The sequence below is a fragment of the Alexandromys fortis genome, unplaced genomic scaffold, assembly GCF_014885135.2.
Source record: "Alexandromys fortis isolate MF-2015 unplaced genomic scaffold, M_Fortis_MF-2015_v1.1 scaffold_192, whole genome shotgun sequence".
NCBI classification, from domain to species: Eukaryota; Metazoa; Chordata; class Mammalia; order Rodentia; family Cricetidae; genus Alexandromys; species Alexandromys fortis.
The window spans coordinates 2,801,961-2,818,152 of record NW_026068071.1 but is presented as its reverse complement, the minus strand read 5'-3'; the positions used below and the strand labels follow the sequence as shown (position 1 = coordinate 2,818,152).

The window sequence follows — 16,192 nt, the reverse complement described above, 5'->3', positions numbered from 1 at the left end:
AGGCTCCAAAGCTACAGAGAAACTCTACCTCGAAACAAACAAACAAAAAGAGTGCTTGGGAAATGTATGATTAAAACATATTTAACGCATCCCAAAACTCTTGAGACTTTTTCACCCGCCTCTGAAAGACAGACACTGAGTTCTACTCACCAGAAATCTAAGCACCATTTTTTGTGGCTCTTTCAGAGATGGTGTATGTTATTCTTTCCTCATGCCCTTGTGTTGACATGTAAGTGCTTCATTATAGATCAGAGGCTCCAGCACATTATCAAGGGGAAAATGCCTCAACATGGCAGGGACATCTAATCACACTTTATAAGCTATTCTAACCCAGAGGCCCTTAGCCTTATTGATATTTAAGAGACTACATCAGTTACTGTCATAGGCAGCAGTTCTGCACACCGTGGCCTCTTCTCTTGTGTCTCTGAGCTCCGCCCACTGGATGCCAGGAATACACTAGTCCCTACAGTGCCTCAGTAGGCAGCTGAAAATGTCCCTAGGGGATAAAGGGCAACATTATTCCCACTAAGAACCAGTGTTCTCATTGTGCAAGGTGGCTCACAACACTCAAGAGGCAACCTTAGCTACAGAGTGAGATTGTGTCTCAAAACAAAACAAAATAAAGCCTGGCAAACTGAACAACAATCACAGTGTTATTATGAGTGTTGTGTATTGTTTCTGGAAATACAGCAGATAATGAAGAGGGGCAAAGTGTAAAAGATTCCATGTCACGAAATTCCAAATATGTGAAGAGAACATTGGGATCTAGAAATCAGATCCTAATTGTGCTTCCATGGCTACTGAAGAAAAGTTTTGAGCCCATCAACTCTTTCTCTTTCACTCTCCTCCTCCCCTCTTCTTTCTCTCCAGTGCAAAATGAGAAGCATGGTTAGAGTGCCTGACAGATAAAACTTCAGAGTAGGACTGAGATTGTTTGCTTCAAGCTTTGTGTGTAGCACTGGAGATTCTTCAAATAAGAACCATGCATCAAAAATTAGCTCCAAGTGTGTATTCTGCATCCTTCTCTTGCTATAAAGTTCTGTCACTGTGGAGAAATGAGATTGCATAGCAAAGAAGGAAAAGAAGGAGAAGAAAGAGGAGGAGGAGAAGAAAACTAAAACACTCTTAATCCTATTTGCCAGTGAATTGCCACATTTTGATAATTTGGTGACTTAGTCTTAATTACTTTCCATGTTCATATATAAAAGTTTGTATGTAACTAGCTGCAAGTATATTACATCCACATGCAACAGATAAATCACTTGCTGCAAAATGTTTTGGAACCTCATTGTGTTCCATTTAACCTAGTACAAATGTCCTTTTCTCCCCAAGTATCTAAAATCATAGTACCTTTTATTCCTTTTTTTTTCAGTTTGAGCTTAGAAGATATTACAACAGTTATTTCATTCTGTTGGAAATCCACAGTCCCATTTTAGGTCTGTTTTTGTTGTTGTTGTTGTTGTGGTGGTGGTGGTGGTGGTGTGTGTGTGTGCCTGTAAGAGAGAGACGGAATGTGTGTGTGTGTGAGAGAGAGACAGAAAGTGTGTATGTGTGTGTAAGAGACAGAAAGTGTGTATGCATGGGGACTGTGTGTGTGTGTCTGTGTGTTTGCTTTCAGTTGAGCAATCACCTGGAAAAAGAGAAGGTGAAACTAACTTGTTTAAAAAAAAATGTCCCCAGATGAGGAAGGTTTACTCATTTCAGCCAAGCCGAACACAAAGGAAGGCTGTGAGCAGCAGTGTGAGTTACATGCACTGCAGTTCTCTATCCCTGCCCCCACCCCGGGAAACGGCGAGCAGAGAGCACCCGTCACCGGAGGTGGGGCTTCCTGTATTGCAGAAATAGGTTCTCCCAAGACACCTTTCCACCAAGGTTAGAAAGGCCGTCCACATTACAAAGTACCTTCCAGAGCCAGGGGTGGTCAGGAGGGCAGGACTGGGCTGAGTGGCTGAGCCGAACACGTGATACTGCCAGACTGCCAACTGGGCCCTCTGTGAGCCTGAGGCTGAAATCGACATTTGCCTCTGGCAGGGAAATGAACTTGTCAGTTTCCGTGTGCTTCAGACCCTCAACCCAAAGGAGTCAGAGATTGCAGTAGCAATTTGGCCTTGTGTATCAAGAACCTCACAACTATAAAGGTAAGTTCTTTGTCACTCTGAGAAACAAACCTGAGAGCAGTGACCTAGAAATCCACACCACCGCTGTCAATTTAAAAACATACGATCTTGAAAATAATAGAGGGCTGATAGAGGCAAGGGCTGTATTTAATCTAAATTAGAGTTTGACCCTGTGAGCAGAAATGTGGCTAATCTCGAGGCAATGGTGGTAAAGGGGACAGGGTTAAAAACAGAAGGGGAAAAAAAGCTGGTGGAATAAGTGGCCAGCCAACTTAACTCATGCCTGCTTGTTAAGCGATCTATTTAACGTGGCTTTCAGGAGAGTGATCAAAAGGAATGTTATAATTGTGATTTACACTTAAAACAATCCCTGTGAAATTGCGATAGGAATGAAAAGAGCGTCTATCACTACCCTTTCACAACGTTTATGTGGTTTGGCAAACAAGGAAGATTTTATACATGAACTGCTTTAAGTTCTGAATGTACTAGGTCCAATTTATGAACTTATCAGAGAATATTCTAAAGCCTTTAAGGAAAGATTGTTTTACTGGGAATGCAAAAAATGTTGACAATGTACATTATAATAGTAAAGTGACTTGCTTTTTCAGAATGTCCGAAAAATCAGACAACTTGAAATAATGAGTTGTTTTCAACAAATTTGTGCTCAAGTCTTAGCCAGGAGTTAAGAAAAAATAAACATAAATACAGTTGTGTTCTCTCAGTGTTTTATTTTAATTAATCGAAGATTACAGAAAGTAGTATTAATGTGTGATGCCACTGTTTTTTCCCCTTAGCAAATGAGACTAATGTAATGCAGCTAGTGAGAATAGTTCAAAGTATCAGCCATCCGTCCAGTTTGAAGACTATTCCATCGGGAACTGCCCGAGCGTAATATTTGACTATATAGTTTGGAACACCAAACTTCAAATGCTGTGTGTTCATGCACGGTCTATTTCAGGTTTCATTTTGATTTTTATAAAACATATTTCTCTATTGCATCTGATAAAACAGAACACCAGATTGTGTTCCTTCCCACAATAATCTCCTTATTGCTAGCTGTTTTCGAAATCCTATTATATGTTTGGAACCTGTAATAATGTTAATTCTTCCTGTGTACTGTTTCCCCTAACTTTCCCAACAAGACCAAGCAATAGACAGGCATCAAGACAAACACCCTGAAAGGAGGTCATATAAACTGTTACCTGCCTCTTTTGGAACAGGCAGGGTCTTCCTACCCACCCTCGGACCCCCTCCTGTCTTGCTCGCAGCCGAAGAACTCCAAAGACATCACGTGGCAGCGTGGAGCCCGCCTCCTGATGACGTCACAGCACTCGCAGCAGACGTGCTGAAGAAAGGATGCTCTAGGATGCTGTCCAGGTGGACGGCCACGCTGCAAGATGCGGCACTGCAGGTAAGGGGTGCGTGGTGCCTGGATGCCTTTCCTGGCGCTCCCAACAGTGCAGACGCTTCAGGCAGATCCTGGGTGGGTGGTCTGCTGCCCTGGCAGCTCCCCCTAAAACCGAAAGTGGGGCCTTTGCCTGCTGTCCACAGCTGCTTCCTCCTGGTCCTTTTGCTGTTACAAGCATCAGATGGGGAGTGGCCTGGTGCAGGTGCAAGCGTGAGTTGGGTTTTGGCGTGTTCACTTGCAGAAAGTGGGCAGGGGCCAGACAGATAAGAGCCTCTTGCAAGGAAGGGAAGAACAATTTTAACTGGCTACAACACATGCTTTCTAAGGACAGAGACCAAGAGCAAAAGCTGCTTTGAAAAGATAACCATAAACCATTTTCCTTCTGGCATAGTGCTGGCTCAATAAAGATATCTTTATTAATTCTTCTCTCAGAGGTTGCCTCGCAGCAGTGAGCCTAATTTTATTCAAAGCAAAAACTTGATAGGGAATGGCAACTTCTTAGCTGCAATATCAAGGCCAGATGTGCAGTCAAAATTGTTTAGCATTATTTTGCAAGGTTCTAGCATTTAAACCTATTTTTTTCCAGGCAGGTGTTTTCAGTAGATTTAAAAATAACAGCACTCAATAAAATACAATAAAATACGGTTTACAAAGATAATGGGCCACTGTAAAACATGGCTATATCTCTAAGAACAAAATGGTACTTAGCGAATGCTGGGGGTTGGAGATAACCCAGACCTTCAGAATTTCCAGCATTCTTCTTAATTGCTTAGCTGCATAATTAGCTCGCTGAAGGAAGGGGCTTGATGACTCAGCGGCAGATGGAGGGGTCAGGTGACTTCAGTCCCAGCATGACAGCCTGTGTGTGCATGTGGGGGGTGGGGATTTTAATGCCTTCTTTCTCAACAACCCTGTTTACATTCCTTTCTTCTGGTCTGTGGCCAGGACGTGTGTGGGCACCCTAGGGAGGCGAATTAACATTCTCTTTGAAAACCTGACCTCTCTAGAAGGGAGGCATCAGTCACCTGCACTGGAATTTACCCTCTGAAGAATTCTATCCAGTAGCAACTTTGGTGAAACAGTGCTATTCAAATTGATAATTAAAGATGTCATTTTGTTCAGACTTTGGGATATCCTGATAGGTTGTGTGTCATTCGTTCAGTGATGTATTTATTGTGATTTTCCTCCTTTGGTTTGCGTCAGCTACAAACATTAAGATTAGCCAGTATTATAGTTCAGTTAGGCCATATGCTTCCTATTTGAGAGACCCTGGATTCCATGTCTAACTGCAAAAACAAAGCACCTTCAGATCCCACCCTTTCTTCTTCCAAACCAACTCTTGACAAAGCAAAGCAGGTGTTGGAGGAAGGTGGAATAGACACTTGGATCTACTTCTGGTTTTGCAGCTGTATAACCTTGAATAGTCACCATTATCCTTTCAGACCTCAGCTTCCTCATTCTGAAAGAAACAAAGTTATCTGGTGTATGATTTCTTAACTTTAGGATGGCTATGAGGGGCATCCAATTTATTGTAGGATGTTTAGCCTAGTCTGTGGCCTCCACCTACAGATGCCAGTATGAAACTCTTCCTTCCTTCTATGACAAGCCAGAATGTCACCAGACATTGCCACCTGCTTAAGGATTCCACTGACCCTGGTTAGGAGCTACTGATTTAGATGACAGCTTCATTCTTTTTTCCACCATGGTATTGGGAGTAGAATCTAGGTTTGTTTATTGTATGTTAGGTAAGCACACTACCACTGAGCCATAGCCTCAGTCCATCGATGTCCTTTAGATGTTTTTCCAGCTCTTACATTCCAGAGTTTGTTTTCTTATGGTAGGTTCGATATGGAGCTCTTGATTTGAAATCATATTGGGTATTCATGAGTTATAAATGTGAGGGCTTTCTTTATTGGAGGTTATCATTCACAGTTTCTGAGGGAAGAGGAGAGGGATGCTTGCATAGCATTTGTAATTAGGTGCTGGCCTGACACAAGATAAAATAAAATAAATAAAAGCAAATTAGAATGACGATTCTAATATCCACAAGGCTGTTCATCATCAAATGATACCTAAGAGACCAAAGAACCTAATAAAATTTGTGGCCCTTGATTGGATCCCAGCCTGAACATACAGTAGACATCTGGGGGGTGGGCACTTGAAGAGTTACACGTCTAGCTATCAAATGATCCAAGGAGACTAGTGCTGATTTAGTAAAATGAATCTGAGACTTACCCTGCTGGGTACAATCTTGCATAATCCTCCCTTGGCAGTTGGGCCACACCTAGTGACTCACATGGATATAAAATGGCTCCGACGTGGCACTTCTGAAACTAGGCTATAAAGAACTGAAATGTCAGTTTTGGGTATGTGTTCTCTCTCTTGAGTCACTCCAGCACAGGTGGGGGGATGCCGTGTCATGAGAATTTCTGCATCTTGTTGGGAGCCAGAACCAATTGTGGCACGGGTGCACTTGGCAACAGATCTGTCAGCCCCAGCTGAGGATTGAGATTGTGAGAGACCTGGGGCTTAGGCACTTAGCTAAGATACATGCAGATTCATCTGTCAAACACTGTGATAGTTTTAATTGTTAATGTGACACAATCAGTATCATATAGAAAGAATCTCAATGAGGAATTGTCTAGATTGGGTTGACCAGTAGGCATGTGGGGAGATTGTTTTGATTGCATTAATTGATGTAGAATGACCTCGCCCACTATGGGCAGCACCATTGCCAGAGTTTGGTTCCTAAATTGTATTGAAGTAGAGAAAGTTAGCTGAGCAACAAATATTCATGCTTTTATTGTCTCTATGCACTTGACTGTTGATGTAACTAGCTGCTCCAAGTTCCTGTTGCTTTGACTTCTCTGCAATGATGTAATGACTATAATCTAGAATTGGCCAAATAAACCCCTTCTCCCTTGAAGTTGCTTTAGTCAGGGTATTGTATCACAGCAACAGGAAAGGAAAGTAGGACACACAGTGAGAAAAGACATGCTTATTTCCTACTACTGTGTTTTGAGTAATTAACTGTTAAGTAGCAATGAATAGTTCATACATATGTTTATTGGTCAGGGATCTTACATTTTGGAGATGCTTGTTGAAGTACTTAGAAATAAAATGCCATGGTAAAGGCAATTTCCTTTTTTGCTTTTTATTTTTAGTGCTTTTTTTTGAGATCTCTTTAATATGTGTTTAAGTAGAAGGCAGAAGAATTATTCCCCTAACTGTATTACTTTCAGAGCCTTGTAGCATGCCCCTCCCTGCTCATCCAGTGGCTGTGTTGGACATGGGAAAGTCTCATCATCAGTCTTTTGCTTAACTATGTTTTCAGAAGCAGCCCAACAGACATTTTTCTTTCTCATATGCAAGGCTGGGCTTCTTTTAAGATCATGATGTGAATTATATATTAATGAAGAATGATAATTATTTTGATGAAATATTAATTTATGGACTTGGTGATAATTTCAAGGTTACACAGAGACCACTTAGTTCTCTTACATTCTTGTCCCCCTACTTCATTTCCCAAGGCAACCAACCATAGATAATCTGGTTATACATGATTTCAGAAAATGCTTGTGCAGACACACCCATCTACATAATATATCATCCCTTACCTCATTTCTCCGCTGTCTTGACATACGGTATGCATGAAATTGGAGCTGGAGATATAGCCCAGTAGTTAAGAGTACTTGTTGCTCTTATACAGGACCTGGGTTTGCTTCCTCTTGTACCAGGGAGTCTCACACTCTTTTGACCTCTACGAGCAGCAGGATCACACAGGTGGTACACATGCACATATGCAGGCAAAACCGCATACACATAAAATAAATAAATCCAAAAAAATTTTAAAAAATGAATATACACAAAGTCAGATTCAGAAATATTACTTCCATTAGTTTTTGTACACCTATACAGACCATTACTAGACCTTCCAAGGACACTATATTGTCCCATTTGCTGGAGCGGCCACTGTCATTTTAGTTCCTATTAGCACAGGTTTGCTTATTCTTGAATTTCACAGATGGAATCATAAAATACACTTTTACATCTAGCTCTTTTGTTTTATATGCCTTAGAAATCTGTCTCTGTTATAGCAGTGATTGATTTCATTTTCTTTTTTTCCTTTTTTTGTTTGTTTTTCGAGATAGGGTTTCTCTGTATAGATGTGGAGCCCGTCCTGGAACATGCTCTGTAGACCAGGCCGGCATTGAACTCACAGACATCTGCCTGTCTCTGCCTCCTAAGTACTGGGATTAAGGCATGCACCACCATGTCCCGACTCATTTCATTATCTTGTGAATAGCACCATAAGAAATAAAATCAGGTAGCCAGGTGTGGTGCCTCATGCCTGTCATCCCAGTACTAAGGAGGTTGATGCAGAGGATTGTGAAGAGTTTGAGGCCAGCATTAAATGATTTCCAGAGTAGCTTGGATCATGTCTCAAAAGGAAAAAAATAACAAAGGTAAAATTAGAGCACCTGATTACTTGACAGCTCCATTTCTTTAGCTGTTGTTTGAGGATTAATTTACATCCACACATCCCCAGTACATTCCATCTCGTGGTCAGTACAGGAATTTACCGCACTGATGATGATTGATAGACATGTGGATTAGGTACTCTTTTCTAATCAATGAAAATGGTATATTACTAGAAAATTTCAAAGGGAGAAACATTTCTCTGAGATGAAACTTAGAGTGTTTAGATGTTCGAAGAAAACGTCAAAGTCAAAACAATTTCTGTGATTTTTATCTGAGGAGTAGATGTCCAGAGGAGCTGAATGACTTGCCTAAGATCAAGCAACCAGTTTTGATAGAGCTATGGATGAACAAGTGAGGTGTCTTTTTTAATTTTTTCCATTCTGTGAGGGTAGACACATGTCAGTCTTCTTCAGTGCTGTGAACTTGGAGAAGGTACTCCTTGAACAGTGGTTTGGCGCAAACCAAAGTCATATGCTGGGTGTGGTAGTCCACTTTGGAGGCTGTGGCAGGAAGACTGACAGTTTGAGGCTAGCTTGGGCTACATAATGAGTTCCAGGCCACCTTAAGCTATATAGTTTGACATTGCCTCAAACAACAAAAATAACAGCAAGCAAACATAAACAAAACGGTGCAGTTGGCTGCAGAGATGGCTTAATGATTAAGAACTAGTAATGTTCTTCCAGAGGAGCCAAGGTCAGGGCTCCCCACTCACACCAGGAAGCTCACAACTACTTGTAATTCCATCTATAAGAGATCCAATGCCTTCTTCCAGCCTTGGTGAGCACCTGCACTCAAGTGCACATGCCCTCACATGGACACAAACCCATACATATAATTTAAAAAATAAACCCTTAAAACACAAATTCATTAATGCCTAAGAAAAGACCATTAATATGAATACTGCAAAAGCATCCCCATAGGAAATGAACCTCAGTTTCCATTCACTCCTCCAGTCAATACCTCAACAGCATTGTAGTTTATTTTTTATTTTGAGCATGTGTGCATGCACACTCATATGTGCAAGAGTGTGTGTGCATGCAAAAAAAGGTATACTCATGTGTGTGAATGTGGGTATATCGATAGAGGTCAGAGGGTAACCTTTGTTGTGGGGCCTCACCTTCCACCCTGTTTGAGACAGGGTCTTTGTTGTTTTTCTACTGCATTCACCAGGTTAGCTGGCCTAAAATCTTCTGGTGATTCTCCTGTATTCATCGCTAATCTTCTTATAGGAATGCTGGGGTTATAGATGCTTGCATTAAGATGTTTGTGCTGGGGCTGGAGAGATGGCTCAGTGGTTAAGGGCACTGACTGCTCTTCCAGAGGTCCTGAGTTCAATTCCCAGCAACCACATGGTGGCTCACAACCATCTGTAATGAGATCTGGCGCCCTCCTCTGGCGTGTGGGCATACATGGAGGCAGAATGTTGTATACATAATAAGTAAATCTTTAAAAAAAATTTAAAAAAAAAGATGTTTGTGCTGTGTATCTAACTTTTATGTGTGTTTGGCAATTCCAATTCAGGTCCTCACATTACATGGCATGTGTTTTTCCTCACCAAGCCATCCCTCCAATCCCTTTAATAACATTTTAATCCATCAACTATTCCTTGCATCTATGTTATGTGTCTGGGCCAGAGTTTCTCAACTTGACACTAAACATATTTGAGGCTGTGTAGTTGTTTTACTTCTGCTGTTTTAGAGGCAGGCTCTCATACTTGTATCCCAGGCTGGCATCACATTTACAGTGGCCCTGCCTTAGTCTTCCAAATACTGGTATTAGTCATACACCATCACACCCTGTTGGAACTGCAAGGTTCTTTATAGTGGTGGTAGTATAGGATGTTTAACAGTTCCCCTCACCTGCATCTACATAGCAACCCCTCTGGTTGGGACACTCTAAAATATTTCCAGGCGTTACCAGGTGTCCCCTGTGTGTAAAATTTCTGGAGAACTTTAGGATGAGGAGGAGGCTGTGATTCAATCATCTCTGCAGCGGGACCTTCAAACACCAGGCTAGTGACAGTGACAAGAGCTCCCCATTAGCTGCCTAGCGGCTGAGAGCCACCGGAACAGAGGAGACAGTCTCAAACAGAGGGAGGCTGGGAACAAAAGAGTGCATAGAGACATAGGAGAATTAAACTGCGCCTGTCTCTAAGTGTTAGTGCATTATAAACTTGTAACACACAGAGCTCAGGGATGATCACTTCCTACTTCCTCCTCTTTCTCCTCCTTCTTCCCTGCCCACCAGTACTCTCTGTACCCAGCTATCTGAGTCTGCCTTACACAGGACCTAGCAGACTGCTGTGTGGCATGGCAGGCTTCCTACAGCCCCAGGCCCACACTGCTATTTGTCCCTTTTTGAAACCTTGCCTGTGTGTTGGAAAGGAGACCAGGCCAACCTCATATGGCCTCTAGTGATACAATCAACTCAGTGTTCTCCAGCCTCACCCAAGCGGGGGATGGGGCTGTGAGGTCTCTGTGCTGCTGTTGCCAAGAGCCAGCAGTTTAGAATTTCTGCACAGACACTTTCCAATAACAACAAAAGGAAAAGGCTCACAATAACAACAACAACAACAATGAGTATATGGCTCACAGTGCTTTTCTAAGAACTTTATGTGCATTAAACTCATAGGGCTCCTGTCAGTCTATGAATCAAGAACTATTACTCTGGGTCCTTTATCAGATAAATAAAACTGAGGCAGAGAAGAACATAGATCTCATATACCACGAGAGGCAGGTTGCTTAGAGCCCAGGCCCCAAGACCTTTTTCCATGCCCAACAGGCCATGATCATTTTAGGACCTGGATGCTCCCTGGTTACATCGAGTGGTTGTTGGTAGCCCTGTTTCTCCTAAACTGTGTGGAAGCAGTTTACTAAAGACACTTGGAGTATCTTCCTATCTTTCAGGTGGGCAAAGGCAGACACATCCACACAGAGCCTGCTTATACTATAATCATTGTTTGGGCTTCTATAGCAGGATCCTATACCAGGTAGTTCAGATAACAGCAAATTCCCTCATAGTCTGAGATCAAATTATGGAGAGGTTGTTTCCTTCTGAGGGCTGTGGAAAAAAAAAGTCTGTAGTAGGTAGGTCTCTCTCTTATGGGCTTGTCCTCTTAGTTTATGTGTGTTTCTGTGCCCAAATTATGTCTTATAAGGACACTGATCATATTGCATTTAGGGTCCATCCTAATGACCTTATTTCAACTTAAGTACTTCTGAAAAAAACCTTGCCTCCAAACACAGTCACTCTCTGAAATAGTGGTGGTTGGGTGGGTTGAGACAGGAATTTGGAGGTGGATACAATTCATCTCTAACAGTGCCAAGCAGTGCTGGAGGAAAGTTGTGCCCTCTGTCTCTCCCTGTACTGGCTTTCCTCACATTGGCCTTCTGCTGACCTTTTTTTTTTCTGACAAGTTTTTCTCCACAATTTGTTTTCTCCCTCCCTGTGATATTCTCACTTGTCCATTAGTAAAAGTTAAATAGCCACCAATGACTAGTGGCTTTGTCAAGGTTACATGCAGGGAGAGGCATCAAACACAGCTTTGATGTATCCCTCCTGTGTCCTCATACTGGCCACAGCAAAGAGAACAAGGCTGATGTGGCTGAGGTGGTGGATGAAGTTTCAGTCCTTTTGCATATTTTGGGGGGGAGCAGGATTGGAGGAAAAACAGCTCACTATGGTGGGCCCTCCTATATACTGACCACAAAGTCCTTTCAGTCCAACAAGCACCTCCCAGGCTTCCTCTGTGGGAGGGATAGTAGGTACCACATTTAGCCCAATCAACGCAGACCAGGAACTAAGACCCGAGAAGTAAGCAAACACAACCAGACCATAGAGCCCTGGGAGAACTGCTAGGTCAGCATAAGTACAGAATTCAGTGGTCACCCTGAGATGTGTGTGTGCAGGTTCCCTAGCCAAAGTCAGAGCAGATCCTAGGGGATCTGCAAAGCAGTTTCTGTATGGTCTTCATGGTCTTGTCATGTCAGCCAAATCCCTACTCAACCCCAGTAGGGGTGGGCCTACCTAACAGTGTTTTCTCTGCCACCCTTCCTCTTGTCACTGGTGATCATTATTCCCAAACCTTTCTTATACCCATCTTTTGTAGCTTCAAGTCAGGTTAAACTCACTTTCCTGTAAGGAAAGCCTGGTCTCAAACATACATGAAGCCCAGCCAATAGCTGGGTACTGTGCTTTCAAGAACTGATGGTCATCCTTTGCCCCTGACTATTGAACTCAACATTCCAAGGTAGGAAACAGCTACTTTCCTCCTTCTCTATCTCTGGAGACCTCTGCAACTCCAATGACTTTGTCTTTAGCTGCACCAGATGTCCCATCATCCATTGACTGCCTTAATTTTGTACCTAGGGTACATTTGATAGCAATTTTTAAAGGTAGTTTAAAAATATTTTCGTTAATTGATTTATTAATTTTCGGACAAAGTATCATGTATCCTAGGCCAACCTCAAACTCACTTTGCTGAGGGATGACCTTGAATTTCTGATCTTCCTGCCTCTACGTCCCGTCCCACGTAGGAAATTAAAGGCATGGGCCACTACTGGTGGGGAGTAAACCCAGGGCCACTTGCACACTTGGTAAACACTCTATGTACTGAGCTACATCCCCAGGGCCTGACCAAAACTTTTTTCAAAATCATTCATCTATCTATCTATCTATCTATCTATCTATCTATCTATCTATTTGCGTTTGTGTGTGTCTCTATGCTCATGAATATATGATATGAGTTGTCAGAATACAGTTGGTTGAGAAAGTGGCTCTTTCCTTCTATCATGTGGCTCCTGGGGATCAAAATCAAGTTATCAGGCCTGGTGATAAGTGTTTTATCCATTGAGCAATCTCACTAGCCCAACAGTAACATTTCCAGAAACAAGCTATCCTCTGGTAAGTTTTTTTAAAAAAAGAATTATTTATTTATTATATATACAGTGTTCTGCCTGCATGTATGCTTGCACTTGACAAGATGGGACCGTATCTTATTCTATATGGTTGTGAGCCACCATGTAGTTGCTGGGAATTGAACTCAGGACCTCTGGAAGAGCAACCAGTGTTTTTAACTGCTGAGGCATGTCTCCAGCCCTCCAGCCCCAACAGTAGCTTTTTAAAAGTAAGACTGCATTAGCTCAAATGAATTAGAAATGGCTGAGGGTGCACATGGGCAGCAAGGTGATAGGAGATGCTTCCTTCCATGCGGAGGATCCCACCCTCTCAGATAGATCTTCTCTCATGCCCTTCTGTTGCTTAACTGTAAAGGCGTTTGAGATACTTTATATACTAATTGTACAGTGCTGTGGATGGAACCTAGGGCATCCCAAACATGCTGATCCACTCTCTAGCTCTTTGAATGGATTTAAAAACCGGTTTCCCTGTGGAATTTTTACCCTCCTCCATTTGCCTGAGAGCATTAGTGGTTGGTCTCATGGTTGGTTTAAGGATCTGTTGGATTGTGGTTGCTACCAAAATTATCAGTTTGGAGGGGCAAGAGAGTAGGGGTATTTTTACACCAGTTCTGAAAGTCATTGTAAACACTGGCTCCCAACCATGACTTTCAAGCATGTCATGTGAACAGAACCACCATCCCTGGCATCCACAAGGATGTCAGTTATAGAGATGCTACTAGAAATCTGATGGCGCTTACAAGGTTTTGAGTGGTATGGGTTATTCTAGAAATTGGGTAAGGACAACAGAGTCACATGTACAAGGCAGTTCACAGTTCACATGTATATGGTCACATAACAGTATTACAACAACTGGTAAAGCTGGTCAAGGTCCAGACTTGTTTATAATTTCTTTGGAATGCGGCAATAGTGCCTGGTAAATGTTGAGAATGGAGGTGTGGGGAAGAGCCTCATGTACCTAGCTCTGAATCTGGTATGTGTGTGTGTGTGTGTGTGGAGAGAGAGAGAGACAGAGAGAGGCAGAGAGAGAGAACCAGCCAGCTGTGGTCGTCATATATATTTATAATAATCCTAGTAGTCTATGATACTAGGACCAGGAGAGGATCCCAGTTTGCTTTCCTTTGCTGTGATAAAAACAACTTCACAAAAAAAGCAAGTTGAGGAGTAAAGGGTTTATTTCATCTTACATTTTTGCAGTGTAACTATAGGGGAAGGCAAGGCAGAAAGCTGAACAGGATGAAAACCTGGAGGCAGGAACTGATGCAGAAGTCTTGAAGGAGTGCTGCTTACCAGGTTTCTCCCCGTGCCTTGTTCAGCCTGCTTTCTTAAATCACTCAGAACCAGTTGGCTAGGCGTGACCCTGCCCAAAATAGGCTGTGTTCTCCCCCATCAATAACTAATCAAGACTTGCCTACAGGCCAATCAGATGGACCAAAGTCCCTCTTCCCATATGTCCCTGGCTTGTGTCAAGTTGACAAAAGAAACTAACCCGAACACAGAGAGAGAAGAGTCAGGATTTCAGTGTCCTCCCACACTACATAGAAGGTTTTAGCTTTGTCTAGGTCATATGAAACTCAGTCTCAGGAAAAAAAATGGAGAAGAAATAAAAGAATCATAACAGAGTGAGTAAGATTTTATTTTGTACCCACATGTGTTCTCTCTGTCTGTCTCTGTCTCTTTGTCTCTATCTGTATTTGTCTTTCTGTCTCTCTATCTGTCTCTGTCTCTTCACTGCTTTTAAACTTCCATTTTGAATCTTTCAATTCAGAGCAGCATGCGCATATAGCTAGAGCAATATTTGCTACTGCCTTAAAACATCTGTGGCGTATTTATTTTTGCATCCATCCACTCAGGCAGGTTAGGAACATTAAGTTCTTAATGGTGGTGCATGCCTGTAATATCTACATTCAAGAGACTGAAACAGGAAGATTGTTGTGACTTTTTGGCAGTCTGAGGTATGGAATAACAGAAAACAAAGTAAACAAAAAAGGTGCATGTTTTTATGATGGGCAGTGTGAAACTAGAGATAACTTTGCATTGGATGGCAGTGTTTAAACATTTTGTTACGTTGAGTGCAGAGACTCAGACTCTGAGGAAAGGCAACCTGGGGCATCATTATTCAGTTCTCATCAGAGAACAAAGTGAAGAATGAGAAAGTAGCCTGGTTACCCAAAGCCCAGGGGGCTGATCTGACTGCTGGGTCTAAGAGCAGTTCCCTGAAACCCCAGCCACCTTTGTCAGGACATATCACATTGCCTCCATCCATCACCTTCTAAACCAGTCTTGTGACTTTTATTGTTTGTGTCTTTGCTTTTCTCTGTAGAATTACCACTGAATTGTTCGCTCTCGTAAATCATAACTTACTTTAGCCTGTTTCTGAATAGTCCATAAATATAATCACATGTGTATTCTGATGCATCTGGATTGTTTGGTTCACCATTCTGTGCTTAAAAGTTATAAATTGTAAGCATGTTTAAGGATGTGCTTCAGTCGGGATAGATGAAAAGAGAAGAAACTGAAGGGAACAGAGAAGCTGCAGTGACTTTTAGGGACAATTACACCAGTGCCTGTTCCTTAGTGCTCAGATGATATTATGGGCTCTTCAGTTTTGAACTTCTGACAACCTACAGGCCCAGAAGAGAAGCTCCAGCGAGGCTGAGTTAAGTTATAAATTAAAGAAGATAGGCAAAGGCAGACTCCTTTTCCCAGGGGCATTGGTTTCTGGAGCAATTGGTGAAGTGGGAGGGTCTGAGAGGCTCCCTCTGGTGGCCATATGTGATGACACTATGTGTGAGCCCAGAGACTACCACGTAGATTACAAGAAAAAGACGTTTTAAAGGCTACTTGTGGATTAGTCATTGGAATTGTTTAGAAAATTATTAAGAAATTAACGCTTCTTTTCCTGTGGGGGAGGGAGGCTTATTTTTAGATGCCACCTGACCTAGGCCTGTCTCTGAGCGTGATCTTCTCAGGTCCTCACCTGTAACTGTGCACTTCTAGAATTCCTGTTGAGTCCTACACTGTTCACTAGAGGTGACCTCTAATACTGTCCTTGAATACTTTATTAGAGAAATGCAGCCATTACATTTTATTCATGAACCAAGGCAACAGGAAACAGAAGGAATTTATTAATTAGAAGAAATCCTTCTGGTTGGATCATCTCATAGACACCTTAGAGTGTGTGTGTGTGTGTGTGTGTGTGTGTGTGTGTGTGTATGTGTGTGTGTTTTAGGAACTGCCTTTTATCATCTCAAAGTGTCAAGGTTGAA

At 42.2% G+C, this 16,192-nt stretch overlaps 1 protein-coding gene across 3 annotated transcripts in view; it reads left to right on the top strand.

The window, feature by feature from the left end:
• The first annotated feature begins 1,877 nt into the window (after positions 1–1,877).
• The window catches only part of Clcn4 (chloride voltage-gated channel 4), a 68,966-nt gene continuing 54,651 nt past the window's right edge, over positions 1,878–16,192 (top strand). The window contains exons 1-2 of one of the 3 annotated variants that reach the window (XM_050121009.1): positions 1,878–2,138; positions 3,338–3,528. In XM_050121009.1, coding sequence (XP_049976966.1) covers positions 3,515–3,528 — 14 coding nt within the window. In that variant the 5' untranslated portion in view covers positions 1,878–2,138; positions 3,338–3,514. The remainder of the gene's footprint in view (positions 2,139–3,337; positions 3,529–16,192) is intronic. The other 2 variants (XM_050121007.1, XM_050121008.1) reach the window with 2 other exon arrangements.